The following is a 27,861-nucleotide window of genomic DNA, read 5'->3' as shown; positions in this document are numbered from 1 at the left end:
TGTGGGCTGGGCCAGCTCAGGGCACTGCTGGGACGCAAAGGGAGTTGAATTCGGCTCGTTTTCTGGGCAGGTCTGCAGTGGGACAGCACCAGTGGTGGCTGGGGAAACCTGCCCGGCCAGGCTGGGGCTGCAGGACCCATGAGAAGACGTCAAACCCGGCCAGAACTGGTGGTCCTGGTCCTGCTGGAGTGTGGCCTCACGGGGAGAAATGTCTCGTAGAGCATTTATCCCTTGGGTGCTCGTGTGCATGCAGCTGGGCGCAGGCTCTCGCTCTTTAAGTCTACATCTCCTTGTAGCCAATACAAACCCAGACAAAACCCTCTAACCCTCAGAATCCTCAAAAGTGGTCCAAAACCATCTTGATGGAAAGCACTGGGCTTCCCGTGAGCGCGGAGGGTTGTCCTGGGGCACGTCTGGGGGCAGCGGGTCCAGCTCAGCGGCTGGTGGTTGCAAAGAAGCCGGTTTCCATCAGGAAAAGTGGTTGTTTCTGGGAAAACACCCATCTGTCGTACTTTTCCTACAGCCCAGCGTAGCTCGGGTGCTTCCCAGCTCGCAGGGCAGCCTGACAGCAGCACTGGCGGGGCGAGGGCTTGAGGTCTGCAGCCTGTGCTTTGCTCTCTTCCAAGGCCTGTGTTCAACAGGAGCATCCTCCTGCCCTGTCCGGGCTGCCAAGATGGCCGGGTACAGAGCGTGTAGCCCTCCATGGGTACCTGCTTCTTCGGTCTGGGCTCCTGTCACTCCCAAACCTTAGGTGTGCCCCGTAAGGTGCATCGTGCCCGTTCCACCGTTATGAGCGTGTTGCAGCTTCCCCTCATCCCTGCCACCCCTCCAGGCCGCGTAATCAGGCAAACACAATGGAAACTCACATTCCTGAAATCCCAGCTGCAGTTTTGGGGGTGATTAAATGAGAACGATGTGGCCATATTTGGGAAAAGAACCGAAGGATACGTTGCCATGGGAGGATGGCTGCTCGCTCCCTGGGTCCCAGCGTGGCCTCGTGGGCTGCTGGCGGCGTGGGGATGGCAGTGAGGCTGGCAGGCTCGGAGCGGGGACGGACGACTGCTTCCCTCCCAGTTAGCACCAGCACGGGCTGCCAGTGGACCACTTGGCCACCGCAGCTGGGCTCTTCCACGCAATTTGATCGCGTCAGCCGTTAGCGATAGTAAAATAGTTACTTAAAAGTGACGTGAACCCCGCCATTCTGCTTGGCCCCCAAGTTCGGACTCGTGTTTCTCCAGCAGCCGATCAATGTGTCCTGCCAGCGAGCGCTCCACCACGCCTGCGCCCACGTGAATACCGCTCAGGGACCGGGCTTTGGGATCCGGGCTGGGCACTGCCGGTCCTGGTGGGGATCCCGCAGCGTCTTCCTGGCGGGACAGGGAGCGATAGAAGTGGTTGGATTTTGAGACGAGTTGTTTTATCTGTAGTTGTGACCCAGGTTGGACTGGGAACCAATGGGAAATAGGTCACACCATTGATAAGTTGCTTTCTAAAGCAGGCACAGCTGAAAATCTCGGAGAAAGCCTCTTTTGTGAGGATATGGGACTTGCTTTGAGCCCACTGTGTCTGCGGCATGTGTGGATGCTGCTCTGTATCCCGCGAGCTACCGGCCTGGCACCTTCCTCTGGCAGGGCTTGGAGCAGGGACAGGATGCGGCCAGGACGCTGCAGGCAGGGCAGAGCAGAGGAGCAGGGTAAAGCAAACCGCAGGGAAGAGAAAACACATGTTCCCTGCCTGGGATAGAGCGGGGGCTCATCTCCACCTCTTCCAAATGTTATGCTCCCTTCCCCTCGGGTCATTTTCCCTTCGCAAGCAATCACATCACTTTTTAAAAAACTCAGCGGTGACCCAGAAAAGAAACATTGCCTCTTATGGAAAAGCCCTCAGTGATGTAAGGAGGGATCCGGGCGAGCAGGGTCCTGTAAAAATGACTTCTGTGCTTTCCGCAATCAAGGAGCAAGCGCTGGGAAGGCGTCAGTGGTCCCGCAAGGTCGGGCATCCCTGCGGTCCCACAGCCGGTCCCTCCTCTCATCCTCAGCACGCTGCTCGCCCCCGGGACCGGCAGCCTGGGAGATGGCACGGGGCTTTCCCGTGGCGTGGCCGGGCAGCCTGGTTGTGGCTGCTGGCGCTTTGCTGCTGGCACCAGCTGTGTTTTGTGGCCCGCGGTGCTGGAGAGCCGCGCTGCCGAGCGTGCACGGGGCCCGTTCAGTGCCTCCCGGCATGCTGGGCACGGCCCCAGCTTCTCCCGTCCCTGCCGTGTAACGACTGCTGTCTTGCTGGGTTTGTTGTTTACCAGCGGAGGAGCAGCGCAGCTCCAGGCGGTTGTGGTCAGAGATGAACCAAGCAAACCCCATGCTCTCTGTCATTCTTATCAAATCCAAGCCTGGCTCTTTGGGGTTTTTTTTTTTTTTTTTTTTTTTTTTGGGGGGGTGGGGGGGGTTTACTTGCTTCCGCAGCCAACAGCATCAAACCCAGCCATGGGATGCAAGCAATCAAAGCCAAGTCGCCGGCAGACATTCCTCTTCCTCTCCTTGTTGTTTTGGCAGCGGCTTGTTTTGCTTTGTGGTTTCTCCCATGAGCGGAGGGTGCCGCGCGCGGTCGTGAGAAGCCAGGCTTGCGCGGTGGTGGGTGGCAGCGAGGGCTGAGCCATTCCAGACCATCAGATCAGAGGCTCCGGGCCCTGGGAGTGGGTTACGTGATACGTACATACGTTTTGAAGCCATCCCGCCTGCCTCTGAGGGATGGGTAGGGAAATGTGGCGAGTAGCGTTTGCAGTGATCGTGCGGCATCCAGCCTCAGCTTACGGCGTTGGCAAGCAGGGAGAGGATGCTCCGTGGGAGACCGTGCAGCGTGGTGGCTGAACGGGAGGCCGGGGCTGTGGGTGCTCAGTGGGGGAGTCCCTGCCCCGGCTTTCGTCGTCGTGACCGGCCAGCGGGAGAGTTTGGAAGCGGGCGGAAGGGTGGATGTGGGGGGTGGAAGAGGACCACCTGAGCCACGATGTGTGGTGCCAGCCCTACTCCTGGCAGACATCTCTGCACGGTGTCCCACCAGGCCAGGAGAGGGGTGGGAGCTGAGTGCCAATCCCGCCGGCTGTGCCGTGCAGAGCGTGGTGCATCCTGCCCTGCGGTGCCACTACCAGTCCCTGTGGGACGTTGAGGGTAGTGGCAGCAGGCACCCACACATGCACGCAGCCGTTGCAGGCGTGCTGGGGTTCCAGAGAAGCAGCAAAGTGAACCCTGGGCGTTCCTGGCCAGCCAAGCGCAGGCCTTTTGTCTTCTGCTTATCTCGAGCTGGTTTTAATTTGCAATTCCCTGATTGCGTGCAATGACCTCGGCCTGAGCCTGCTCCACAGCCGAGTACCCCTGGAGAACATCGTAAATGCCGTTGATCTGAAGTCAGCCGCAGGAGAAGTGAAGAGCTGGCGCCCTGCGCGTGGGAGAAGCGTCACGGCTGAGTGGGCGCTCCCGGCTGCCGGAGGGGATGAGCCGGGAGTGCCGGCGAGGTGCAGCTCCCTCCAGAGCCCCTGTCCAGGTGGACTTCGGTGTGACTCGGTGGGGACGGGGTTGGCACATGTCACCGCGCGGCTGCAGCGAGCCTGCACAGCCACCTTCCAGCAAAAACCCTGGAGCTCACCTGGGGATGGGCTCGAGCAGCACCCAGACGAGTTGCCTCAGCCTGGCGCTCCTGGTTCTGCGTGAGGGCCTAGAGGGTCGTGGTTTGCTCCCTCCTGATTTAAGGATCGAACGGGAGTTGGTTGTTTCCATGCGGTGCTCGTCTTCTGTAAGAGCCCAGGGCGCTGTAACGATGGCAGCGGAGGTGATGCACCTGCTGGCATCCAAACGGCGTCCCCCGTGCAGCCAGTCCGCCCTTGAACCCTGCCATCAAGAGAGGGACGTCACCCCTAGCCGGCACAGGGGCTCGGGGATGGGGCTCTCGCACAGTGCCATCCCCGTGACCTGAACCGTTTCCCCACCAGTGCGCAGTGTGGCCAGGGGTGGCAGGAGCTGGTGGTCCTGGGGCAGGAACAGGACTCCCAGAGTGGAGCTCACCTGAACATCGCAGGGAGAGTTGCTGTGACATGGTGGCTGTGCCCGTCCCTGTCCCTAGCAGGACCAGGGCGGGGGAACTGAGCCGTGCAGGCAGCAGCGGGGTTTTGGGGCCTGTTGTGAGGGTGCTGCAAGGCGGGGAGCGAGGGGGGACAGGGAGAGGGCACGGGTGCCTCGGTCGCAAGGTACGCGGCGCAGCGGTTAACGCCGGGACGCACTGCGGGCACCAGCGAAGGCTTCTGGCATCGTCCCCTGTTGCAGCCCGGCGCGTCTTGCCGCGGAGGGACCGGGGAAGGCAGGAGTGGTCATTTTCCAGAGGTTTGCAAGTTTGGAAAATAAATAGTCCTGCTCCGTAGGTTAAGCTTGGCATCCTGACGGATTAATCACGCTGGCTGCAGCCAGCACTGAGAGCCCCGGTGACGAGAGCTGTGGTTTATAGATGATGATTCATCGCCTCGACTTAGAGCGGCCACGTTATTCCAGCAGATTGCAAAATCATAAGAGGAATGTTGTGGTTAGTTTACGGCTTAACTATGCAAATCGTCAGGAAGCCTTCAGAGCCGGAGAATGTAAGGCACAGCGCGCCCGGATGGCTGGGCGGTGAGCAGGGGCCGGCAGCCGGCGATGGGGCTGTCGGGGACCGGCCGCTCGCGGGAGCCGGGGAGCGGGGAGGTGAGTGATTTGGGGGGGACGTGAGGGTCCGGAGCTCGCAGTGAGTGTGTGAGCCGAGTATTTCAGAGGCGGGGGATACGCCGCTGGCCGGGAAGGGGTTTCTGGCTGGTTTCGCCGTCTCTGTGCCAAGGCGGCAGGCGTCTCCGGCAAGGCTAGGGAGGGCAAAAGTGGGGAGCTGCTTCTCCCACCTCCTCCTGCCCCCTCCAGTCCTGCTTCCAGAAGCAGGCAGTGCCTCGGCGGAGGAAGTAAACAGAGTGGGAGGAGCTGCACCTCTTCCTCGCTGGGGCTTTCTCCCAGCCAGACTCGCTGCCGGGACGTGCAGCAAGTTGGTTGGTTCTCAGCAGGGCCAGTGTTTTGGGGTCCGGGACCTACCTGGAAGCCAGCGTCCCCCAAAAGTGCATTCGGTGTTGGAGCTTTAGAGCGGCTGGAATCCCCGTGAGGTGCCAGCCCGATGGAGCTGGCCAAGCAAGGCGAGCCGTGTCGCTCCGGACGGGAGCCGGGTGCTGGGGCGAGCACGCGTGGCTGCCCGCAGGCCACGGCAGGAGGGTGGCCGGCAGCGCACGCGGTGTTCCCGGGAGGGCTGGCAGCGCTCTGTTCCTCTCCAGCTGCTCTGAGGCCGGTGGGAAATTAGGGTAGAGGTGAGCAGATGTTTGTAATTAGGGAGCAGCTCGTGTCGGAGCACGGGAAGCATGCGGGGAAGGAGGCCGCCCGTCCCCGTGGGCTCAGAGCAGGATCAGCCTCTCGCTCACGCGTCCTCCTGTGCGATTTTGTCCCTGGGCCTTTTTAAATAAACAGGATGTGTCGGCGGCAAAAACAAGCAGCAGCGATGCTGGGGAGGAAGGGCGGTCCGGCGGTTGGAGTGTCCGACCTGGGAGGGACAGCCCTGCCCTCTGCCACAGGCATCTTCCCCGGCCTCGGGCACATCCCTTCACCTTCTTGTGCAAGGCGGGGAGCACGTACCTGCTTTGCCTCGGGGAGGAGGGGTGCCTAATCCCCAGGGGGGCAGGGATGTAGGTGGAGAGAGGTTGGAGCTTGCCGGGAGCTGAGCAGTTTTGCTGTCGGCCTTTGGCGTGTCCGCTACGAGCCGACCCACCTGCTGGGCCACCTCTAACCGGGGCAGCGTGAATCAGAGGGAAACATCGGCTGGTAATTGGGGAAGCATTTCCTGGCCTGTCACGCTTTGGGATGGCGTCCCGTCCCTTGAATCATCCAGAGCTGGTCCACGTCCAGCGCTAAGAATAGCCTCCCTGCGCAGCGCGGGGGCAGCCGTGTGCCGGGGCCGGGGGGAGACTGGCTGGCTCGCGGGTTCCCGGTACTGTGCCGTGGTCCGGCTCTGATGTCAACCAGTCTGAGGTTTGGGGTAGAGCCCGTAGCATGGCCAAGGTGGCTGTCCCCAGGGAGGTGTCCAGGCTCTCTTCTCTATATGCTGTTCTTGCACAGCTTCATTTGGGACCCCGGGGTGCCCACTCCCCCCAGGGCTCTGGGTGCTTCAACCAGCCCCGTGGCCTCCAGCCCAGCACGTGCCCCGGGGTGGGACGTAAGGTGATGTTGGTGAGCACGGTTGCTCTCAGAGGTGCATCCCGGGGTGTTTGTGGAGTACCCCGCTGTGCAGCCAAGCCCCAGCGCAGCAGATAAGCCATCACTGTGTGTTTGCCAGGGTTCAAAGCAGCATTTGGCCAGGAGCCTTCTTCAGATGAAGACATGAACACAGCTATGGGTGGAGCAGGGGACAGTTTTCTTTGTGGTGACCCCACAGTGACGATGTTGCCCAATTTGTGCATTTCAGCCCGACAGGAGAGGGCTGGCAGGTGAGATCCATCCCATCCTGTCCCACTGGGCACAGCATTCTGCGCCCACCCAGCTCTCGCTCCTGGCATCGGCCACCCTGCCGTGGGCGGAGCTGGGCAATCACTAGAGGGCATCCTTAGATCGAGATGCTGCTCGGTGGTGGGAGAAGCCCTGATTTGATGTCCCACCAGGCTGGGCTTGAAACCTCCCAGAGGAGAGGGATGCTCAGTAGCCCTCTGAAGCCAGGCCAACGGGGTTTGCCGGTCCTTGGCATGCCGGAGCTCGCTGGGTGCCTCTCTGAGTTGCACCTGCATCACAGCACGAGTCTCCGTGGCCGCTCGCTCCTCTCCCTGCTTTTCCACCCCTGCTTTTGCAGACTGCTGCGGGGAGCCCGTTAGCATCGCTGCCACCCCAGCCTGTTCCTCTGGGGAAGAGCTTCGATGGATGCTCAGTGTGTTTGAAAGAGGACAGAGACAAGATGAGATGATGCCAAAGCTTCCCTTGGGAGCTTGCGCCAGCCTGACGCTGGGGCAGGGACTCATATGGTTGCCGCTGGGTTTACGGCTGGAGGAGAGCTAGGTTTACACCCCAGGGAGTGAGGGCCTCCAGGGTGCAGGGTTTCCCCCATCCCCCAAAAGAAAGTATTCATGGTGGGGTGATAGAAATACTGTGAAACTCATCTGGGCTTCTCTCCCTTGCCAGAGCGCTTGGTGAAGGGAGCGTGGGTGGGTGGTGACGGCTGAGGTTGGGGCAGAGCCTGCCCCACTCCCCGCCCAGCCCTGGGAGGTCACAGCCCTCACCTCCTGGGTGTTTGTCTGGGCTGAACCCTGCTCAGGGTTCGCCGCGGTGTGAGTCAGAGTTCAGGGCAGTGCTGTGGGAGCGCGCATGATGGATGCCCCTTGCCCTGTGCGGGTCATGGTGGCATGGCCACCTCCCGCCCAGCACGAGGAGGAACTGAAAATCCACGGGGTTTCGGTGGTGGCAGCACCTGTGTTTTAAGGACTTGTGTTGAACTGGGGCCTGAAAGAATCAGAAGCTTTCTTGTTAAAAGGCTCTGAAGCCCATTTTGACAGCTCGGCACTTCTCATTTTAGCACCAGCCTGTGGGGGCAGAGGGTTTGGCTCGCACCCAGCGCCACTGCCGCGGGGATGCCCATGTTCAAGGCAGCCTCCCAGCCCCTGCGGCATGGGGACAGGCCAGTCCCACTTGCTCCAGGGACGCAGGCACACCTCACCCGCACTTGGCTGATGGCCGGGCCAGGCCCCCTGGGATCAGACTTTCTGCTGATAAAACCGCTTTAAGGCAATTTTCCCCCCGTTACATCCCTGAACCCTTTCCCGAGCAGCGGTGGAAGCCCTGCAGCTTGGGCAGCGGCTGGGCAAGCCCAAGTGGGTTTCCTGGAGCAGCCTTGTGTTAGCCAGGAGCAGGATGGTTTAATAAATCATTTCCATCTCTAATTTCTGCTTCTCTATGAAATGCCTCTCGTTTGCCAGTCGCCAGAGGGAAGGGAGGTCAGGGGAACCAGACCTCCTCAGCATCCTCTTTCCTGCAGCTGTTGTAACAAAATCCAGAACTATTCTGGTCGCTGTGTCCCTCCCTCGGGTACCGCGGCACCTTCGGTCCCAGTGACGCCAGCGACGTTGGGGTGGTTGGGTGCACGGCCTCCACCGACGGTGCCAGGCAGTACGGAGCAGGTGGGGAGCTTGGGCATCTTTCCTTCTCGGTGATACGGCAGTGGTAAACTGTCCCCTTGGGCCACGTCAGATGCTTGGGAAAAAGATCACAGCGTTGATATCACTGAACCTCGGGGCATCTCTGGTGCTCCCATCTCCGTTCTCCAGCAAAATGCATCCCACCAGCTGCAAATCGCCACCGAGGTTGCTAAGCCATCATCTACAGGGAACAGGAGGGTTATTCTCACCTCCCTGCCTTCCACCCTGGGCCAGATCCCCGCTTGCTGCCTGCAGCGCTGCCCGGAACAGGACCTGAAGCGCAGCTGCCGTGCCTGATCTCCCAAACTACCTCTGATCTCCCCGGAAAGCTTTCGGCCCCCGTGGCCTCCGTCAGCGCCCTGCCTGCGCTCTCTGCCTGTGGTGCTTTTTCCTCTTGGCCGCTCGCCCCCCGGCATTGTTTCGAGGCGTTTGTTTAGGTTGGCCCAGGTGCTGTGATGTATCCGCCTCAGCGCTGAGGGTTTGTTTTGTTTTATGTCCCTTGTTTTCCAGCAGCAGCAGCAAATGCCCCGGAGCAGCCAAGAAGAGAAAGATGAAAAAGAGAAAGAAAAGGAGAAGGAGGGAGAGAAGGAGGAAGACAAGCAGGAAACAGAAAACGACAAAGAAGAACTGACAAAGTAAGGACAACCCTCCCTGCCTGGCTCTAGCGAAGGCTGGGCATCGGGCTGGGGCAGTGGGATGTGGCGGCGGGATGCGGTGTGGTCCAGGGCTGCCTGACCCCGTGCAGGACAATGCGCGTCCATCTCACCTCCTCCGCAGGGAGGGATGGGCAGAGCCTGCTTTCCTATTTTTTCCCCTTCCCTGCTGCTCCCAAACTAGGAAAGCAACTCTCATACGCTTTTTTTTTTTTTATATAAACCCAATCAACCAGCAAAGCCCCTCTGATCCTCCAGCTTGTTTTGTTGTTGCGAGAGCCTCCGGGAGCCGGAGGAGCAATCCGGGCACAGCCAAGCGTGACACTTCACCTTTGGCGTTATTGATGTCGGTGCGAGCGCTCTCAGATGAAGGGCTTCAGCCAGCCCTGCCTCCCTCACGCCGAACAGGGAGCATCAGAGCCGTGGCTGGGAACGGTTGGCACGCAGACCGCTAGCTATCCGTAATGGGCTTAATACTTCGTTTAAAAGAACATCTGGCTTCATTATATCTAGGCTGCTAAGACACTTACCAGCAGGTCCCTTTCAGGAAGATAAATGAGGAGGAGGCAGGGATGAATTTGAGTGGTCTGGTATTAAACCTGTCTCTGTCAGGTCTCTGCGTGCGCTTGGTGGTGGAGCTGCAGCCAGCTGCAGGAAGAAAACCCCACCACAAATTACCCCACCGCCAATCCAGCCTGCTCCCAAGCCAGGAAAACAGCCTGCGTGTACAAAAAAAAATGCAGACCTGCCCCCTCAAAAGACCAACAAAAAAAAAAATAAAATCCCAAAACATGTGCAGAGAAATAATTACTTGACCTAAAAACCAGACAAACCCAACAACTTTTTTCTCTCTCCCTGTTTTTGCAGGGACAAGAACGATGACACGTCCGGGGAGGACAACGATGAGAAGGAAACCGTCACCTCCAAAGGCCGCAAAACCGCCAACAGCCAGGGCAGACGCAAAGGCCGCATCACGCGCTCCATGGCGAACGAAGCCAACAACGAGGAGGCGGCCGCCCCGCAGCAGAGCGCGGAACTGGGTGGGTAGCGACAGGCGCCGGGACGGGGGGACCTTGGCCAGGCTTTTGGGGTGTCCACTCTGCTGGGATGGGGCATCACCCTGCTCTGCTCCTTGCTCACGGAGGAGGGTTTGCCTTCCTCCTTTTCGGGGGGCAGCAGTGAGGTTTCTCTGTCCCACTGGTTACCCAGCACGGTTCGCCTGGATGGAGTGGAGGCGCTTGCAAGCCCGGGTGTTCCTCGCTGAGCGTCAGTGGGCTTTAGGGCCTCGGAGGGAAAGCATTGCGAAAGAGAAAAAGGGAAGCCGTCATTTTTAGCAGCACATTGGCTGAGTTCATGCAGGGCTCGTGCACCTCCTGCACCCGGAGCTGTGGTTCCCCCTGTGGTGGCTCCAGATTTGAGTGTCCTCGAGCTCAGCGCAGGAGCCTGCTCTTGCGCTTGCTTGGGTCTCTGCCAGTTCTCCTGCCCTCTCTGTTTTCAGATTTGGCTGGACCTTGTGCAGCTGCAGCCTGTGGGGTCTGTGACCCCCCTGGCCTTGGGAACAGGGCTGCTCCCTTCCTCATCTCTGCAGCTGAAGGATGGGGCAAGGAGGCAGTGGGTTACGGTGGCTTGGGAGCCTCCACCCTGGCTGCAGTCATGCTGTGCACCCCAGTTTGGGCGTCTTGTGCACAAAAAGCAGCATTTCCCATATTGGCTTCCCCCATCCGTGGCCGGCCAGGCACGGTGTCAGTATTTCCCTTCCCATCCAGCCTGCGCAAGGCTGCAGCGTGGCTGAGCACAGCGGGAAGGGGCTGGGAGCAGCTCCAGAGCAAGGTGGGGGAGGCAAAGCGTGCTGCCCGTGACGCAGCACCCGGGGACCGCGGCCAGCCCGAGCTGCGCGATGCCACTGCGCCCGTCTGGGGCTGGTCAGGAGCTCACAGCAGCGCCCGCAGCCCCGTGTCGGGTGCCTCTGCCTCTCTCATCTGCGGCACCAGCAGCCATCACCCTGGGAAACTGCTCGTATATTGATTTGCAGAAGCCAATGCGTCAAGGAACTTGGCTGGTTTTCCTCTGTTTTGTACTCTAGCAAGTACAAAATTACTGTGCTACCTAAGGCAAGTAAAAATAAAAGCAGGGTGACTTCTCTCCGTTGCCTTGCTCTGCAGTTTCTTGCTTGTTCTGTTCCGTGTGCTATAAATCACTCGGAGGTGTTTTGCCTCCCCATTCCTCTGCTGACAACTGGCTGAAGCCTTGATTGCGAGCGCTCTGTTTTCATACGGGCGATATAAATAGTTCCCGGCACAACGCAGCCCTGCTCTCCCTCTCGAACTTGTTAAGCGATGCTGCAAAGAAGCAGCAGATAACGCCAGTAACTTAGAGAGGTTTTTTTTTTTTTTTGTTTTTTTTTTTTAAATCGCAGCATCTCAGAGTCCTCCATAAACTTCACTGCGAACACGGGGAAAAGATTTCAAACCATGTTAAATTGGGAAAAGGGAGTGGATCGATTCCAGTGACATATCTGAGCAATTGGTTTCACTTTATGTCTCTCCAATAGGGCTTTAATTTAGGTTGGCTAAGAAAGTTATTGCATTTTAAATACCAATTGAACATTAAAAAACAACACAAAACCGTATTGTGGTTTAACTGCAGCGTGCTGGAGCTCCCCATAGGCATCTGTTTCATAACTGCGCAACCTCAGTAAATACCATTAATCAAACCAAACAGGCTGTTTCTTTGACATTTCTTTACCATGCAGTAACAGTCGTCCTCAAGCTGAGCGAAGGGCCTCGTGCCGCGCGTTGGGGACGCTCGCTTTTGCGTAAATGAGCGCGGTGGCCCCGGCTCACCGTGGCCGGGGCAAGCGGTGAGGTATCGATTTCCCGCCCTCTTGGCTGCCGTCCCGAGGGACGGCGTTTCTGGGGGAGGCGGTGACCCGTGCTGACTTCCAGGAGGTGACACCTGCGGTCATGCTCAGCTGGCTGTGAAGGAGATTCCTCTGCCCCGTGCTGCGGGCGTTGGAGCCCACCTTGTCCCCCTGTGGGGCCTTGTCTTCTTGTAGAGCTTATTGGAAGATGCTTCCTTCTCTCCTCGCCCGTATCCTTTATCCTGAACCTATCAGCCTGTTTTCCATTTTAAAAGGACACTGTCAAAACATCTCTCATCACTGTTGAAATAATGCTTTGCCTGTTGTTTAGAGTAATAACCCCTTGGCAGCCTGAGCCGGAAATCTGTTTCCTTACCGAGTTGTTTTTTGCCTCTGACTCACACCCTGGTTTGTTATTGTAGGGTTTGCTCTAGTGCCAGGCTGCCAGCAGGACTGTGGCACAGTGAAGGCTTTATGCGGGACCCCGGTGTCCCCGGCGCCACGCCTGGGATGGGGGAGAGGGAGGGGGAGCATCAGGTGCTGACACCTCTCTCCTCCTCTCCCAGCCAGAGCAGCCGCATCCCCCTGCGATGGGCGCTGCTCCGGGCGAGCCTCTGGCACTGCTGGAAGTGGCTCTGAGGTGTCCGAGAGCCCGGTGATGGCACTGAGGGAGCCCACGGTCGAGCACGGCCAACTCCCTTGCCCATTGCAGTTGGCCAGAATCACTGCCAAGGTGACGCTGTTTCTCCGTCTCCGCTGAGGGTGACGGTCCCACCCTGCGTCTGCCACCGCCAGAGCACGCAGCCGAAGTCGGCTCCATCGTAGGTACCTGTTGTTGGCAGGCCAGAGAGCGTGGCACCAAATCAGCAGGAAATCTGCTGCCACCCTCAAGCCATCTGCCTTCGTATCCAGTCCCAAAGTCGAGGTTTTGCATCACTGAGGCACATCGCAGGGGGCTGCCGGGCATAGCCTACCATGGCCTGGAAGGCCTCGAGAGCCCGTACCGTGACAGCCTGCTCTGCAGAAGCACTTTTGCGCCGCACCGTGTGTTGTTGTGCTTCAGGGGAACAGGGCCTGGGACAGGGTTTGGGTGTTGGGGCATCTCCACCAGGCTCGCCGGGCTTGCTGGCTGCCACTCCCAGCTGACTGCTCTCCTTTCCTTCCTCCTTCCCAGCCTCTCTGGAGATGAATGAAAGCTCTCGCTGGACCGAAGAGGAGATGGAGACAGCTAAAAAAGGTGAGCCGCTTGTTTTCTTTCTCCTTGTTGGCTCTGCTGGAGGTAACCCAGCAATCGGGAATGGACGGCATCTGACTGCTGCTGTCAGTGCGGTGCAGTGGGGCCGGATTCTCCCCGTCCCACTGCTGGTTTGCTCCCCATGAGCCTCAGAGTGGGGTTTTGGGGGAGGCAGGCGGTTGTGCGGGAGATGTGCTCGGCCTCTGTGCCCCTCGGAGCTGTGCTGACACCCGGGACGTCTGGGCTGTGGCTGGAGCCCGTGCGTGTCCCACGAGACAGGAGCTGGCTGTAGGAAATGGGGAAGGCGCTGTGTCTGTTGCTTTTTGCAGCTTCTGGTGTCTGTAGCGCGAGGTGCAGCTTCGTGCTGCTCTCCGAACGTTCGTGCTACTGGTGTGATCTGTTCCAGACGTGCTGATAGCGGCTGCCTGCGTTGGCAGCTCTGGGATTTAGGGAGAGGATGGTGAACCCCGATGCTCTGCAGCCGCGCGTCGGGGAGCTTGCGAGAGCAGGGGCTGCGGGCGGCGTGGGGTGACACGACATCCTGGAGCTGAATCGGAGCCTTTGCCGAGACCGTTTTTAAAAAGTGCTGAGTGTAGCACAGCCCTTCTTGCCACTTCCCCTCCTCGTGCCGCTCCTGTGCCAGCTCTTTCGCCGCTTTAATTTATTTTTGCCAAAGTCACGTCCTGTCCATGGGCTGTCGAGCTCACGTCCCAAGCCCGTGCGTCCCGCTTGCGTCGCTGCCGACTCTCCCGGCCTGGTGAGGATTGTAAATGGGAAATTAAAATGGAAATGAGCGCTGTTTAGGGATGGCAAACACAAACAGGCCCGTTAGCGGGTTCGGCTCTGCTTGGAAAATGCACCTGCTGCCGAGATGGTGATTACACGTTCTGGAGCGCCGGCTGCCCAGGTGCCGGTGGGAGCTGTGGACTTGGATTACTTTGCCTGTGAATATCCCAAAGCGTTTGGCTCACTCGCCTTTAAGCTATTCCAACCCTTTTTGCAGCCCGGTGCCAATCCTGCGCGTCGCTGAGCGGGGCTCTCTGTAGACACAAAACTTAACAGATAGACTTTCATCAAGCAGACTGGCCTGGGGCCAGGTAACGGGGCGAGCAGGTGCCGAGCAGGGGAGGGTCGTTGGAGGGATCTTTTCCAAGCACCGCTTTGTTTTGGAGATCACATCTGGTTGGGGGGGGGGGGGGGGGGAAATGTGCCTCTTGCTGTTTTATGCTGGATGCTGGAAGTGCGCTTAAGGAGTCTTAAAACCAGCTGCCAAAGCCTGTGTGGAGGAAGGATGAAGCGTGGGAGCACGTAGCGTTATTCCAGCCCAGGGGCCAGGACGGGGCAGGGAGATTTGCTGGTGTAAAGCCCAATTGCTGATGTTTTTCCCTCCGTTACAACCTGGGAAACTGAGATTGCAACACCAGACTTCTACAGAGAGAAGCCAAATTCCCCTTTGCCAGGAAGCAGCCGCTTTAATGCTTCGAACTGGCTCTGTTCGGTGTTTCCAGGGACTGGCATGGTGGGGGCTTCCAGGTCTGGGGGGGTTCAGCTCGGAGGCTGGAGGAGGCGGCAGAGCCCAGAGCCAGCACGGCTGGGCAGGGGCAGAGGAGGCGGCAGGCACCCGTCATGGGATGAGCTCGGAGAAAAGGGCACCGTCCTCCTCACCGCAGGGACGTGGCTGCCCCAGCCACGTTCCTCCCTGGTACTGGTACCAGTCTGAGCCCACAGCTAGATGGTTCAGGAAGTTAAGCAAGATGTGAGTCCTGTGAAAAATCAGCCCCTGCTTGGGCAGATGGGATGGTGACCTCTGCTCCCAGCGCCCACCAGCTGGGAAATCAGCTCAGCCTGGCCTTGCCGTCCACCCCGGCTTTTTTTTTTGTGCATAGCATGAAACCCCATGCCATTTCTGCTCAGAGAGGTGAGAGAGAACAGCCCAGGGACAGGGAGACACCGAAGTTGTCTGCACGGCTCTGGGGTCACGGAGCTGCGCGGAGAGTTTGCAAGCAGGAGAAGGCAGGACTGCGTCTGCCTGGAGAGACGATCAAGGGGAGTACCGTGTTATTAAAGTTAACTAGGGGAACGAAAACCTAGCGAGAGGAAAGTTCTGGCTTAATGACACGTTTATTACGCAATAAACTTTGATTCACTGGTCCGTCAAAATGTGCAGAGATTGGTGTAATTATGGGGTAGCGTGGTTTTCTGATAGTGCCTCCTTGCGCCGTGCCTGCGACCCTAAAGGCAGGAGGTTTTGATTAACTGGAGTTGCTGGAGGATTTCCCTTCTTCTCTTCCCGAGCCGGGGAGCAGGCGGCACCCGCCGCTCTGCCTGGCTTTGCTGCGGAGGCTTTCGGCAGCAGAAGAGGGCTGCTCCTGAGAAAGAGATGTTTAGGCAGCTCCTGCCTTTGGGGTCCCGTTGGCAGGAGCCCACGCAGGTGGGAGATAAAGGTAGGCTGGAAGGGAATTTGGAAGCAGCGGGCAGCTCCGATCTGGAGCAACTGGGTGGGTTGGTTGTGTCCCCCCCCAGCCTCTCCACTGAGTTTCGCCACCAGCGCCCTGTGTTGCGGAGCGGCCCCGCCAGCGCGGGAGCTGAACCCGATGAACCAGGAGGTTGCAGCGTGACCTTCATTACTCTTTAAAGTCTGGTATCTGTTCTCGCCCCGGCTCTGGGTTTTCCCCCAGGCATCTAACAAGTGGGTTTGTTCTTTGAAAAGAGGCGGCGTGGAAATGGCAGCTTCCTGCTCACCTGAGGTCCTCCCACGTCCTGCCCAGGCGCTTTGCTCGTCACCCTCGCGGCAGGGCCATGCTCAGGCTCCGCGTGCCCTTTCCCAGACCGAGGAGCCGGAGAGGCCACGGGATGGAGTTGGTGTGATGAGGCAAGGGAGAGCTGGGCACAGACATAAAAAGTCAGAGAGTTAAATAACCCCTGAAGACTCCCGAGTAGTTCATTTGGGGTAGATGTAACACATTTCCCTGGATACAGAAAGTTTTATTTTGGGGCTTATTTTCAGTTCTACCAACAACCAACTCAGTAAAATGAGTTTTGGAGTGACCTGAACCATTTTTTTTCCAGTCCCATTATGTCCACTAAACTTAAAAAAAAAAAAAAAAAAAAAGTGGGATTTCAATTTTTTTTTTTAAATACTGATTTCTTCAAATTAACACACAAGCATGTGGCCCTCCAACCCTAATTTGGGTTTGCACTGTTATTTCTCACTAGCCGCTGGCTGAAGGGTGGGGGTAGGTCTGTGTGGGTCTTCACATTCTTCCTCCGTTGCTTCTCTCTGGCAAGGCAGCTGTTGCTCTTACAAGGGGCTGGCTGCAGAGTGGGCAATGCTAGGAAGGTGGGATGGAGCCAAACTCTGTACCTTCCTCCCTTCATCTCCCCTGTGCTCATGCTGGAGCCTTCCCCTTCCCGGTCAGAGATATTTACTGCTGTGAAATCCTGCTGATGGTAGGAGATATGGGCTGGAGAAGCTGGTTTGCAGCCTGTACAAGTTGCTGCGTGTTGTCCCTCTTGCTGGTCATAGAATCCTAGAGCAGTTTGGGTTGGAAAGGACCTTTAAAGCGCATCCAGTCCAACCCCCCTGCAAGGAGCAGGGACATCTCCAAGCAGATCAGGTTCCTCAGAGCCTCATCCAACCTGGCTTTGAATGTTTCCAGGGGTGGGGCATCCACCACCTCTCTGGACAACCTGTTACAATGTTCTACCAGTCCTGCAGTAGGTAGGACGTGCCTTCGGGTCCACCACCTGGGTGCCCTCCATCCAGACTAGGTTCACAGGGAGCTGAGGGCGAGGACAGCGCCTCCTGTCCGTCCCCACCGCCCGCTGCGAGCAGGCAGCGTGTTTGCCATGAAATTTGTGTGAAGCGACGTGGTGGAAATCATCGGGATGGGGCGGATCAGATGCCATGAGGGCAAAACTGCATCCAAGGTGTGCATTGGCCGCCCTTGCCCTGGAAGAGGCGGTGGTTGGGTGCGGTGCTGTCCCTGTTGTCCCAGGCTGGAGCTTTGCTGCCCTTCTGCCAAGGTGTGACACCCAGGATCGCGCCCGTAGCGCCGCTGCCCGCTGTAGCCCCGGCGCTGCGCCTCCTGCTGCCGTTGGCTGAACGTTTCTCCAGCGTGTAGGAGCAAACCACGAGGATTTGCTTAGTGAGTGTCAGCGAATGAAACACAAAAGGCCTGTCAGGGGGAACTGCTGGGTAATTACTATAATTTACAGCCTACGTTTTAATTTTGAGCATTATTTTTTCAACAATAAGAGAGCGGGAATAATATCCGAACCAGGTGAAAGTAGAGAGCTGGGCTCGCCGGGAGCGGCTGCTGCGCGTGGACCCGCTGCCTTGCGCCGGAGATTCGGATTTCCCTGGCTGGATGGGAGGGGATGGCAGCTCCTGGGGAGCAGGCGTCCCGGAGGAGGCTTCCTGTCCCCTCCCAAGGTCAAAGGATGGGGACAGAGTGCAAAAGGAGGGCTGGTCTGTGGTGAGGGCATGGGGTTGGATGGTTTTGCAGCAGGTTGATGCGGTGGGCCAGCCACCGGCTGCTCTGAAGGAGAGACTGGGAGCTGAGGGTCCCCAGCCGGAGCCAGGGGAGTGGGGAGATGGCACTAGAGCTGAGCTGGCCGGGGGTCCCAGCTGCATACCCACGCCTCGTTTGGTGTGATGGTCCCTCTGGCGATACCCCCAGCGCTTGCGGGGGTGTGGGCTCGCCGCCCACGCACCGTCCCTGCCGCTTTCCTCGGTGCGGTGTCAGGAGCCGAGCACTTGCCCGGCTCTGCCACCCCCTGGCCCCGTGGCCCTGGAACAGTTACTCACCTTCCCTGTGCCTCGGCTCTCCCACGCACTGCAAACCACCCCGAGATCGGTGGGGGAAAGCGGCGTTGCACCACGCTCGCTCAGCTCGGCGACGCTGACCGGCGTTTTTGGGATGCTGTGGGTGGTATCGCTGACTCTGTAGTGCCGGTCTTTCTCCAGGACGGGGTGACGGCACGTTTTGGCTGTGCCATAGCCGGAACTGCCTCCATCCCTGCTCCTGAGAGGGGTGAGAGGGGCTGGAGGATCGCACCAGGTATCGTCGGGTGTAGGGGAATGAGGTAATTTAGTTTCCCCCCCGTAACCTCGATCTGTTAATCCATGGGAGCTCCGATTAAAGAACCCTTTAGAGGCTCCCTCCGCCCTTGCCGAGCCCTGGGTGGAGCAGGGCAGCCGTGCTGGAGAACCTTGGAACCACTCTGGTAAAAACCCGCGGCTGCGGGGAGCCGAGGGGACACGCTGACAGCCCTTGCCCACCTCACTGCCCCTCCGGGCTTCTCCGTGCTCCAAAACGCCGAGTGCGCGCTACCATGCTCTCCGGGCTCCTCTTCCTTTCAACCTCTGCTTGCCGGTACCGGAGCGTGGCCAGACCGATGCCAAACCTCTCCCCATCCCTCCTCCACCGGGGCAGCAGCTGTGGGGCCAAGGCGCGTGCCGGGGTGCCACGACACCCCGCTGGTGCAATGCTGGGCTCGCCAGCGCGCACCTCCCCGATGAAAAAAGCGCCTTTGATTCACTCGAAGAGCGGAGGAAAGTATTAGCCAAGCTTTGTTTTGCTGGATCCCTCCCCCTGCCGCTGACATTCAGACGAGAGCGAGGGAGACAGAAAGTGAGAGAGGGAGGGCGGGAGCGGGTGCCAAGCAGCCGCACCCCTTGTCAGCTTGGGTCAGCGCCACGTTCGTTATTAATGCTCTGTCTAGAGGTCACATTCAGATGCAACGAGCCCCGGGTCAGCCAGAGGAACAGATTAGAGCTCGCTGGCTGCTCCGCCACGTACCGACGGCACCAGCTCCCTGTCCCCGGGCTGGCAGGAGCGGAGCTGCGGCGCACAGTTGGCTGCTCCCTCCCCTTCGCCTTTCTCCTGCCTTTTTTGAAAAATTATTCGTATTTCTTGGCAACATCGGGCATCTCCTGAAACTGCACAGCCTCCTCTTAGCCCCGAGCTGCTGAGCGAGGAGGTGAGGAGGGGAGAAAATACCGGAGGCGCTTCCATCCACCTTAACAACCGCGGCTGCAGCCGGCTGGAAATCTCCGGCGAGCAGAAGGAGCCAGCGAGCAGACGGAGCGCGGAGGACGCCGTTCGCTCGCTCGCCAGCCCCCGCCGGAGGGAAGAGCACTGGGGCCGGAGCATGTGTTCCCACCAACTTCTGGCATCGGGGTCAGGAGTCTCCCGCCCGTGACCTGGTTTCCAGCCTCGGCACCCGCTCTCTCTCGCTGCTCTTGGCCGCCCATGGCTCTGAAATCCTCTCGCCCCCGGGATTTAAGGAACCGACTTTGCTTTCTTCTCCGTCTCCGGCTGCTGCGAGGGAGCGCGAGCAAAATGCGTGGGGAGGGTGTGAGCGGAGCACTCGCGGCGCTTTGCAGCGGGCTGCCGTGCCCGGGGGGGCTTTGAAGAAGTGCCCTGCCGCCCGCGTCCTTCCCGGCTTGCCCGCTGCACGCTCCGGGTGTGTTCCCTGCGCGCCGGAGCTGCACCCCGAGCACGTAAGTCCAAAGGATGGGGTTAACCTCAGGGTTGCGTGCGGCTGCGTGTGGACCCTTCCTCCGGAGCCCCTGCCCCAAGCCAGCATTAAGACCTGATAACTGGGTTAGTCATAGTTTCAGTCGTGCTGCGGAACGAAGTGCCGTGCGATGCCGAGGCAGGGTGGTGTGCCGGGAGCACGGGGCTGTGGTTTGGGGGACGCAGGGGCTGGGGGCTGCGGGCTGGCGGAGCTCATCAAGTCGTGTGCCCGGTGAGGTGAGGGCTCACCGACATGTCCTGGAGTGTCGGGGCTGGTCCCTCCTTGAGCGTGCGGATAATTGCGGCGTGGGGAAGCAGGTGTTGCTGGTTTGCTCTGGTTTTAATGTAAAGAGAAGAGCGGCTGAGCTCCCTGCCGGGTCCCGCGGGCAGGGCTGCAGGCGGCTTCCTCCTCCTGAGCCGGACACGGACGCGGCCACCTGCTCGGCCAGCTGCAGGCTCCTCCGGCATTGTCCTTGTCCCCCAGCCCTCCTCGGCCAGCTGCGGGCTCCTCTGGCACCGTCCCCATCCCCCAGCCCTGCGGTGGGCAGAGGCACGGCGAGCCTCAGCAGGGGAAAGGGCAGCCAGGAGCTGGCATCGCCCGCGGCTGCCAAAGGTCACAGCATGCTGGGGACCGCTCCCCCAGCAGCCGTCACCCCTCCGGCACCATCCCGCTTCCCTCCGACAGACAGCACGGCATCTCACCCACCGACGCACCGCAGCTCACGGCGTGCCGATGCCAGCGTTGGCGTTTCGGGGCTTTGCCGGGGCGCAGCAAACGGCTCCGGCCGCAGCTGTCACACTCGTTGCGGGGCCACCAGCGCAGCGACAAGCGAAGGGGGCCGAGCCGCTTGTTTGCTTTGGACGGCAGCGGTGGGTTGTGACACAGGGGCTCAGTTGGAACACAGGGGACCGTCCTGTTTTCCCCTGCAGCCTTCACCAACACGGGGGGAGGACTCCTGCCCGGGCTTGTTATCTCTCGCGGTCGGTGGCCGGACGTCCTCTTTTTTTTTTATTTATTATTATTTTTAAGAAGTCCCAGCCTGCCAGTGGGGTGACAGAGGTCGTGGGTTTGGCTGGAGCGAGGCTGGGAGTTGCAGAGTTAAAGCACAAACTTGTTTCTTGGCTTGCCGCTGCCTTTTGTGGTGCTCAGCCCCGTGATGCCTGCCTCTCATATGCAATTTGATAAGCCCTGGTGCTGGGATGGAGCAGGATACAGGCACCAACGGGATGTTAACTCCTGCTGTGCTGGGTACTGGGTACTGCTGGTTTTCTCCAGGACCTAGGAAGGGAAGGGGGGCTTTCATCTCTGCTGGGATACCTGGTGCCGTCTGTTCCATGCCGCGGGTGCACGGAGCCTGGCTGGCAGTCCGTCCCTCGGGCCCTGATTGTGGCTGGGCTGAGATGGGTCTGTCCCGGGGCGGGAGGGTGGTTGTTGGGTTGAAGCAGCGGTTGGGCTGGCCCTTGGGTCCACGCTGGGGCTCGGATGTGACACGTGGCAGCAGCGGGGCTGAAGGCTGGCAGCGGGGCACAGCTGCCGTGGCTCCCAGGCACGAGCAGGGCTGTGACCAGGAGCCCTAACGTGGGACCGTAGTGAGTCTCACGACATCAAGAGCAGCCAAGGAGCAGTTTGTGGGTGGACAAGAGATGCGCTGGCAGTGCCTCTTCCCAGGCTTCATGTGTGGTGGCTTCTGGGCAGAAAAACCCCTAATGAAAGAGGAAGATGCTCTTTGGCAGGTTCATTCCCAGCTGGCTTTCATCTTGAAGTCACTTTTTGTACCGTGCCCCTGGGCTCGTAGTCTCTCCGTCCTGCGCCCTGCACAAGATGCAGGCAAGGACCTGAGGAGCTCTTGGCCTGACGGTGGCATCATGTGGGCAGCCAGGAGCCAGACGGACCAGCAGGACCCAGCTGGGCTGGCAGCATCCTGCAGGCTGGTGGTAGCTCCAGCCCCACCGGCCACCACCAGCAGGACCAGCCACACACCAGGAAGGATTGCAGGCTGTGAGGTTTTATTTCCCAGAAAGCCTGGATGATCCTCGTCCAGGTCATCTCCAGGAGCCTGGGATGGATGGACCAGGGTGCCCAGTGCACCCATCCCTGGGCTGCAGTTCCGACTCCCACCTGCAGCTGTGGGACAGCGGGTGCCCGGACACCCCTGCAGAGACTGCAAGGACACAGGGTGCTGACTTGCTCCTTCCTCCTCCTCCTCCTCCCTGCTGGGTTGCCCTAGCACTGGCAGGAGCCCCGTGGTCGGGTGGCACTGTCTGGCTGGGATTGCCCGCCCTTGGCGCCATGCCTGACCCTGGAAGCCGGCTTTTGCTCGTAAGCCTGCGATCAGTGCTGATCCCCCCGGCACGCCTCTTCCCAGCCCGGGACACCGCCTGGGCTTCCCTGCCAGGGCTCTTCCTCCCCATCCATAACGGGACTCCGTGCTCCCAACCTCTGAACTGCCTTGGCACCCCCAGTCAGAGTCATCACTGGGCCACAGGAGGGTGGGGAGAGCCTTTGGGACTAAGAGCTGCTGCCCCAAGTTCTCCTGGCCATGGCAACACCTCCGCAGCTATCCCAAAGGGAAGGGAGCAGCGCTCACCCTCCTGCCTGCCTGGTGGCTGGCTGAGACGTGGCTGTGGAACATATTTTGTTCCGGAGGCAGTCAGCATAGTGCCTTTTTTCCCCCCTTGGAAAGAAAAACAGGCTCTCATAGGTCATCCCCTGGCCTAGGAAGCCATTGAGACGGGTGCTGGTGACCATATTGTTCCTGTGGAGTTTGGCTTGCGCGGAGGATGTTTCCCATCCTGCGTGGATAAAGCTGCCCTTGTGCAAGCGTATCTGGTGTTAAACCCTTCTCCTTTCTCCCTCCCGCAACCGCAGGTCTCCTTGAGCATGGGCGGAACTGGTCGGCCATTGCCAGGATGGTGGGCTCCAAGACCGTGTCGCAGTGCAAAAACTTCTACTTCAACTACAAGAAGAGGCAGAACCTGGACGAGATCCTACAGCAGCACAAACTGAAAATGGTGAGAGCCCCGTCTCAGCCTGCACCAGGCACCGTAGATACTTCCCAGAGAGTGCTCGCGTGCTTCCCGCAGCCAAGGCGGGTCTTTATCGGCTCGGAGAATGCACTGGAGTGAAAACTCTGGGGACTGGGGAGCGGGAAGCAGTGCAGGAAAGGGTTGCCCGCCCATATGGCCCCAGGAGGTCTGGAGGAGGGGGAGCCGCTGTGTGGGAGATTCCTCGGTGTCTGGAGCGTGGCTGGTACTCGGAGAGATAAGCCGGAGCAGAAGGAGGAGCAGGGCTGTGGTGTGCTGGCCAGGACCCGAGCTCCGTCCCAGCTGCGCAAATACTGTGAGGCCAGCAAGGCTGTGCTGTTCCAGCCCAGGGAGCGGGGCGCCCAGCTGGGTGCCGCAGCTCTGAGCCTTGCGGGTACCGCAGTTACTGCCGGTTTGCCCCAAAGAAGTTCGGGGGTTTAGGACAAGGGCAGGAAAGGCTGGTCCCGACGCAGATGTCGGTTGTCTTCGGGGCTGCGAGCAGATGCGCACGTCTCTCCATGCCTCCGTTTCCCCATCAGAAGGGGCTGATGCCGCTTCTTTGCTGGCGTGCGGTGCAGGGTGTGAATGAAGCGGGGTTGGTTTGGTGTTCTGGAGATTGGACAGACTGCTAAGAGCGACTAAGGATTATCATTATTTCATTTGTGGAGTATCCTGGGGTTCCTGGTTTGTGGCTAATAGAATTCACATGGCTAAACCCCCAGGGGGGCTTTGAAAATGCAAAGGACAATGTTCAATGCAGGAATCTCTCCAAGCAAGCTATTACAGCGAGAGTAAAAAGAAAGACAGGAAAACATTCAATGACTCACCCAGGAATTTAATATCCTAGTCAGTCTATAGGAATGAGAGAAAGAGAAGACATCGGCGATTGTTTTTTATTAATTCTCTGTGCACAGAGACACTCCTGTGTTTCCGTGTTTCACCAAATTGTTTTTAGAAACAAAGCAAACAAACTACATAAAAGACCCCAAAACTGATAAAAAGAATGGAATGAAATGCACATCAAGCCCTCCAAATGGAAAATGTGGCATTAGAAAGATATCATTGTTCATTACTGGGGACAATCTGAAAGCAGATCGTACGGCTTAGCTGGCAGCAGAGCCGGTGTATATTAATTTACTCTGCTTCCTAATGTTGCAGAAATTTTATCACGGAAGTGTTTTTTCTGCAGAGCCACATTTTTCCCTGCATCCGTCCCTCCAAGGCAGCCGCTAGACTTCTCCGGTCTAATTGCTCACTCTCACTTGCAGTTTATATCAGCATCATCATTTTATTTTTTGAGCATTGGAGGCTATGCGATTCGGTTGTGGAGAAAAACAATGAACGTTCAGCTGTTATTTATTGTGCTCTATTGTTTTGTGGCAACAGCAGATGCCAGAAAGCTGAATAAAATAAAAGAACAACTGAGATTAAATTGCCATAGACCTTCCTTCCTGACTCCCAAATATATTCACGAGCAAACCGAGCCTCCTAATCTCACCCTATAGCCAGCAGTCAGCCGTGACCCCTGCGGAGGAAGCCCGTGGCGAGGCAGCGCGGCATCGCCTGGTTCTGCCATGACACCCCCAAATTATTCCCTGACCTCGCCACCAGCAGCTATTGCCGATCACATGCGGGGAAACACTGTGGCTCTGCTTTTCTTCCTCTTGCTTAATGAGAGTCAACTTAATTAGCAGATCTCATTTGTTTCCCAAATGGGGCTCGTTAATATTGTAGCCTCCTCTTCCAGGTAGGTGTGACACCAGGTTTCGGCAGGGTGCAGGTGACTCCGAGGAGCTGCAGGGACGGGCAGGCGGCAGGGACTGGTGTGGAATGGGAAGCAGAGCATGGCAAGGTCCCTCTGTCCCCGAAACACAGCATGGTGCAGCATGGAGCAGGACGTCCTCATTCCTCATGCTGGGACGTTGTCCCCTTGTGTGCTGGAGCATGGCTGACTGGAGCCTGAGGAGCTTTGGGGACAGGGGGACCCTCCCTCTGAGCATCTGGAGTGTTAGGAAGGAGAAAGTTTGGGTTGCAGAGGGTGAAGGCGTGATGATGGTCGTTTCCGCCTCTCCAGAGCCCACGTGGTCCATACACTTCCACATGCCATGTTTGGGGTTTTAATTTTGAGACCCATCTTTTTTTCTGGAGAGATTCTCCCCCGGGGAAAGAGCACACAGAGACCAGGGAGCCGTGCGTGGGCTGCGTCAGCATGAGCAGCTCCATTTCCCATCTGCCCCGAGCTGCTCGGCGCTCATGAGACCCTTTTCCAGCCTGTTTGGGGAGGAGAAATCCCACTGCGGTCCTGGCTTGATGGGGTTGGAAGCTGCAGATCCTCGCCCTCCTCCCTCTGCAAGCAAACACGACGGATCGGGGTGTCCCTGCCAGCTGACCACGCCATGGGACAGGCAGCCTGTTGCTGCTGGGGCAGGGTCAGGCCACCTTGAGGCTTCGCTTTATCTGCCCCGCTGTGTGTTTTGGCTTGGTTCCGCTGCCGAGCAGCTCGGATCTGTCCCAGGCATCAGCGTCACTCAGCCTTGACCTTCTGCACGCTGCGCTCTTTAATCTCGGCATTTAAGGAAAGCAGGGTATTGGGATACACGGTGTCCTCGGAGCTGCTCTTTTTGTTAGCGGTTGGAGATCAAGCGCTGTCTTCACCAGGGCGTCTTTGCGGTGTGGTTGTCACTTCAGTCTAGTGCCTGCTGGGGCTTGTTTTGGCTTGTGCAGCAAAGATGGGTGCGTTATCTCCTGGTCTGGTGCTGATCCTGCTCGGAGAACTGATCTTTCGGACCCCTCTGAGCGACATCTCTGCAATTCTTTTCTTTTTCTGGGTGGTCTTGGCTTTGCACAGCAAAGCCGCTTCAGGAGGACAGCCTGGTGGCCTCTTCTTCTGGAGAGTGAACAAGTCTGCCTTGCCTTGCTCTTGGCGTGGGGAACTGAGACCCTCCCCACCACGGTGGAAGGGATGTCCTGCCTGCAGGGTCACTGCTCTGCCCCTTCCCATCGCTGCTGGCTGATCCCACAGCCGCACACGGGAGTCACTCCATGGTTAGACCTCATCCTGGTGCGGTCTCCAGTGTGCATCGTTACGTCACGCCAGTCTGGGACTGCCTGGTCCTGCTCTCGGGACAGGCTGGGGCTGATGGGAGGTACCTGTAATGTGGGTAGCGGGGTCTGGAGGCTCTTTTGGTTGTGTCTCCTTGGTGGTCTTGACAAGGCAGACTGCACAAGTGGCACCAAGTCCTGGATGCTTCTGCAAAAATACCTGGTGGCCGGTAGAGAGCAGAGACCCCGTGGGCTGGTCTAGCACAAAATAAGCATCACATCGTCTTCCCCAAATACCAGCAGTGGGGTCTGCTTGGAGAGGGACCCGTGGTGCCACCGGGGCAGCTCGCTGCTCCACTCTGCCGGCAGCCGCCGGCCCCCGGGCTCTGGCCAAGTAGGATGCTGAGGCAGAGGCTGGTTCCCAGCTAATTCCCCAGCGAGGAGCCCGCTCCTGCCTGAGGCTGAGTCACGGACCCGTGAGTAAGAGGCAGAGAAATCTTTGCCATAGTAACGTCGGCACTCTGTCACTGCGTTAGCGTGATGGGGAACTGCTGCTTCAGACACAAACGTGCGGTTGCTGAATCGCTGCCGTGGCGGAGGCGCGAACGCTGGCAGGGCCGGGGCATCGCCGCCGCTGCTGGGACGGAGCGAGGGGACCACAGAGCCCTGCTTTCCCCCCACCGCCTCTCTATGCCTTCGCTTTCTCAAGTGCCTTTTTCCCTCTCTCCTGCCCAGTTCGATAAAAATAGATTTTGAGCAAGCAGCGTTTCTAAGCAAAAAGCAGTTGTATTTGTTTGTTTTATCTGGAAGTTTTTAAAGGGTTGAAAAGTTGGGGGGGGAAGGGGGACCAGCTCTTCCCAGCACAGGGATCCAGCAGCAAAGTTAACGTTTCCACCAGGGCTTTATCTTTTCATCCATGTAAATAAACGTCCTACACACGTCATCCGTGTGGGGTTTGCAGGGAGAGCCGGAGATGATGGGCCTGTTCCTACTGGTAATATTTACTCAAGCAACAGGAGCAGGAAACAATAGCAAAGTCAAGACTTTTCCTTCGGGTCGGTGAGAGGGAGCAGCTCTCCCTGCCCTCGTGGCTGCGGCACGTGCCCCGGTGAGTGGGGAAGGGGCCGTCCTGGGCAGGACGGGGCAGGGGGCAGCTCACCTTCAGGATGCCGTGCCGCACAGAGCGTCCCCACCGGTGACAGCCTTCCTGCCAAAAAAGTCAAAGTCCCTTGGCAGTGCCTGCCATAGGGGACACAAGAGCTGGTGCACGAAAACATTGGCTGGGCCGTATCTGGGGCATCAGCTTCGTTATCGGCAGATGAGCGTCAAGCTGCAGCCACGCGTGTTTGTGTAGCTGGAGGTGATCCCTGGAAGTGTGCAGAGCAAACACGTTCCACGTGCTTAATGAGCGATGCGGGACCAGCAGGCTCTTGCCAGCCCAGCGCTGGTGGCTGCTGCCTGCGCGTCCCTTGTCCGTGTGTCAGTGCCGTCCCTCCCTTGGAGGCTCGCTGCCGCCTGGGGCAGGAGCTCCGCGTGGAGCCAGGCTGGCCATTGCACAGTCATCAAAGTATTTTGGCCAGGTGAGACCATGCTGCCAGGATTTTGACAGGCAAGTCTGGCCCCAAGGATTGATTTTCAGAGGGTTTACCAGGGGAACCATGGAGGTGTTAGCTTTCCTCTCGACTCTTTGAGGAGGACCAGTGCTGTCTGCTCCCTGTCCCACTGGGCTTTCCTTCTCACCATCCTCTGCCTCTTCCCCAGGAGAAAGAAAGGAACGCCAAGAGAAAAAAGAAAAAAGGCACCGCTGTTCAAAACGAAGAAGCCGCCTTCCCTCCTGCAGCTGAGGACGAGGAGATGGAGGTGTCGGGGACGAGCGGCAATGAGGAGGAGATGGCCGAGGAGGCGGAAGGTGAGGCGGTGGGGGGCTGCGCTCAGCTCTCCCAGCTTTGCTGTGCGCTTGCGGCAGAGGCACCGTGCGCAGCGGCTCTGGGCTGCAAATGTCAGCGCTGGCAGGGGTGTCGCATCTGTCACCCCAAAGCCACACTGAGGTGACAGCATCCCGCAGCACGAGATGCTCGTGGCGTTTTGGATGCCTCTGGATTTTCATGCTTGCAAGGAGTGCCCTGGATCGCTGTCCCCTCCTGTGTCTGTCCGGAGGGGTGTTTATTTTGGGAAGGATGTGCGGAGCAGGAGCTCTCTTACCAGCAGCCTCTGCCGTGGCTGCCAGGCACCCACGAGGGTCCCGGGGGGCGCGGGGGGGCTTACGGCAGCCTCCGTGGCCCAGGGGCTCCTTGGCCTCCGCATCA

At 58.8% G+C, this 27,861-nt stretch overlaps 1 protein-coding gene across 11 annotated transcripts in view; it reads left to right on the top strand.

Annotated features, from left to right (window-relative positions):
- The window catches only part of NCOR2 (nuclear receptor corepressor 2), a 239,535-nt gene that overhangs the window by 168,804 nt on the left and 42,870 nt on the right, over positions 1-27,861 (top strand). For 8 of the 11 annotated variants that reach the window (XM_086761836.1, XM_086761831.1, XM_086761837.1 and 5 more), the window contains exons 15-19: positions 8,729-8,853; positions 9,739-9,911; positions 12,906-12,968; positions 22,359-22,501; positions 27,317-27,464. In XM_086761836.1, the coding sequence (XP_086617962.1) occupies positions 8,729-8,853; positions 9,739-9,911; positions 12,906-12,968; positions 22,359-22,501; positions 27,317-27,464 (652 nt within the window). Of the gene's footprint in view, positions 1-4,592; positions 4,719-8,728; positions 8,854-9,738; positions 9,912-12,905; positions 12,969-22,358; positions 22,502-27,316; positions 27,465-27,861 lie in introns of those variants that run through there. The other 3 variants (XM_086761835.1, XM_086761834.1, XM_086761829.1) reach the window with 3 other exon arrangements.

This window comes from Chlamydotis macqueenii, chromosome 17 (genome assembly GCF_036417535.1).
Source record: "Chlamydotis macqueenii isolate bChlMac1 chromosome 17, bChlMac1.mat, whole genome shotgun sequence".
In the NCBI taxonomy this organism is placed as follows: domain Eukaryota; kingdom Metazoa; phylum Chordata; class Aves; order Otidiformes; family Otididae; genus Chlamydotis; species Chlamydotis macqueenii.
Note: the sequence above shows the minus strand (reverse complement) of the source record. Positions and strands in the feature narration are given on the sequence as shown.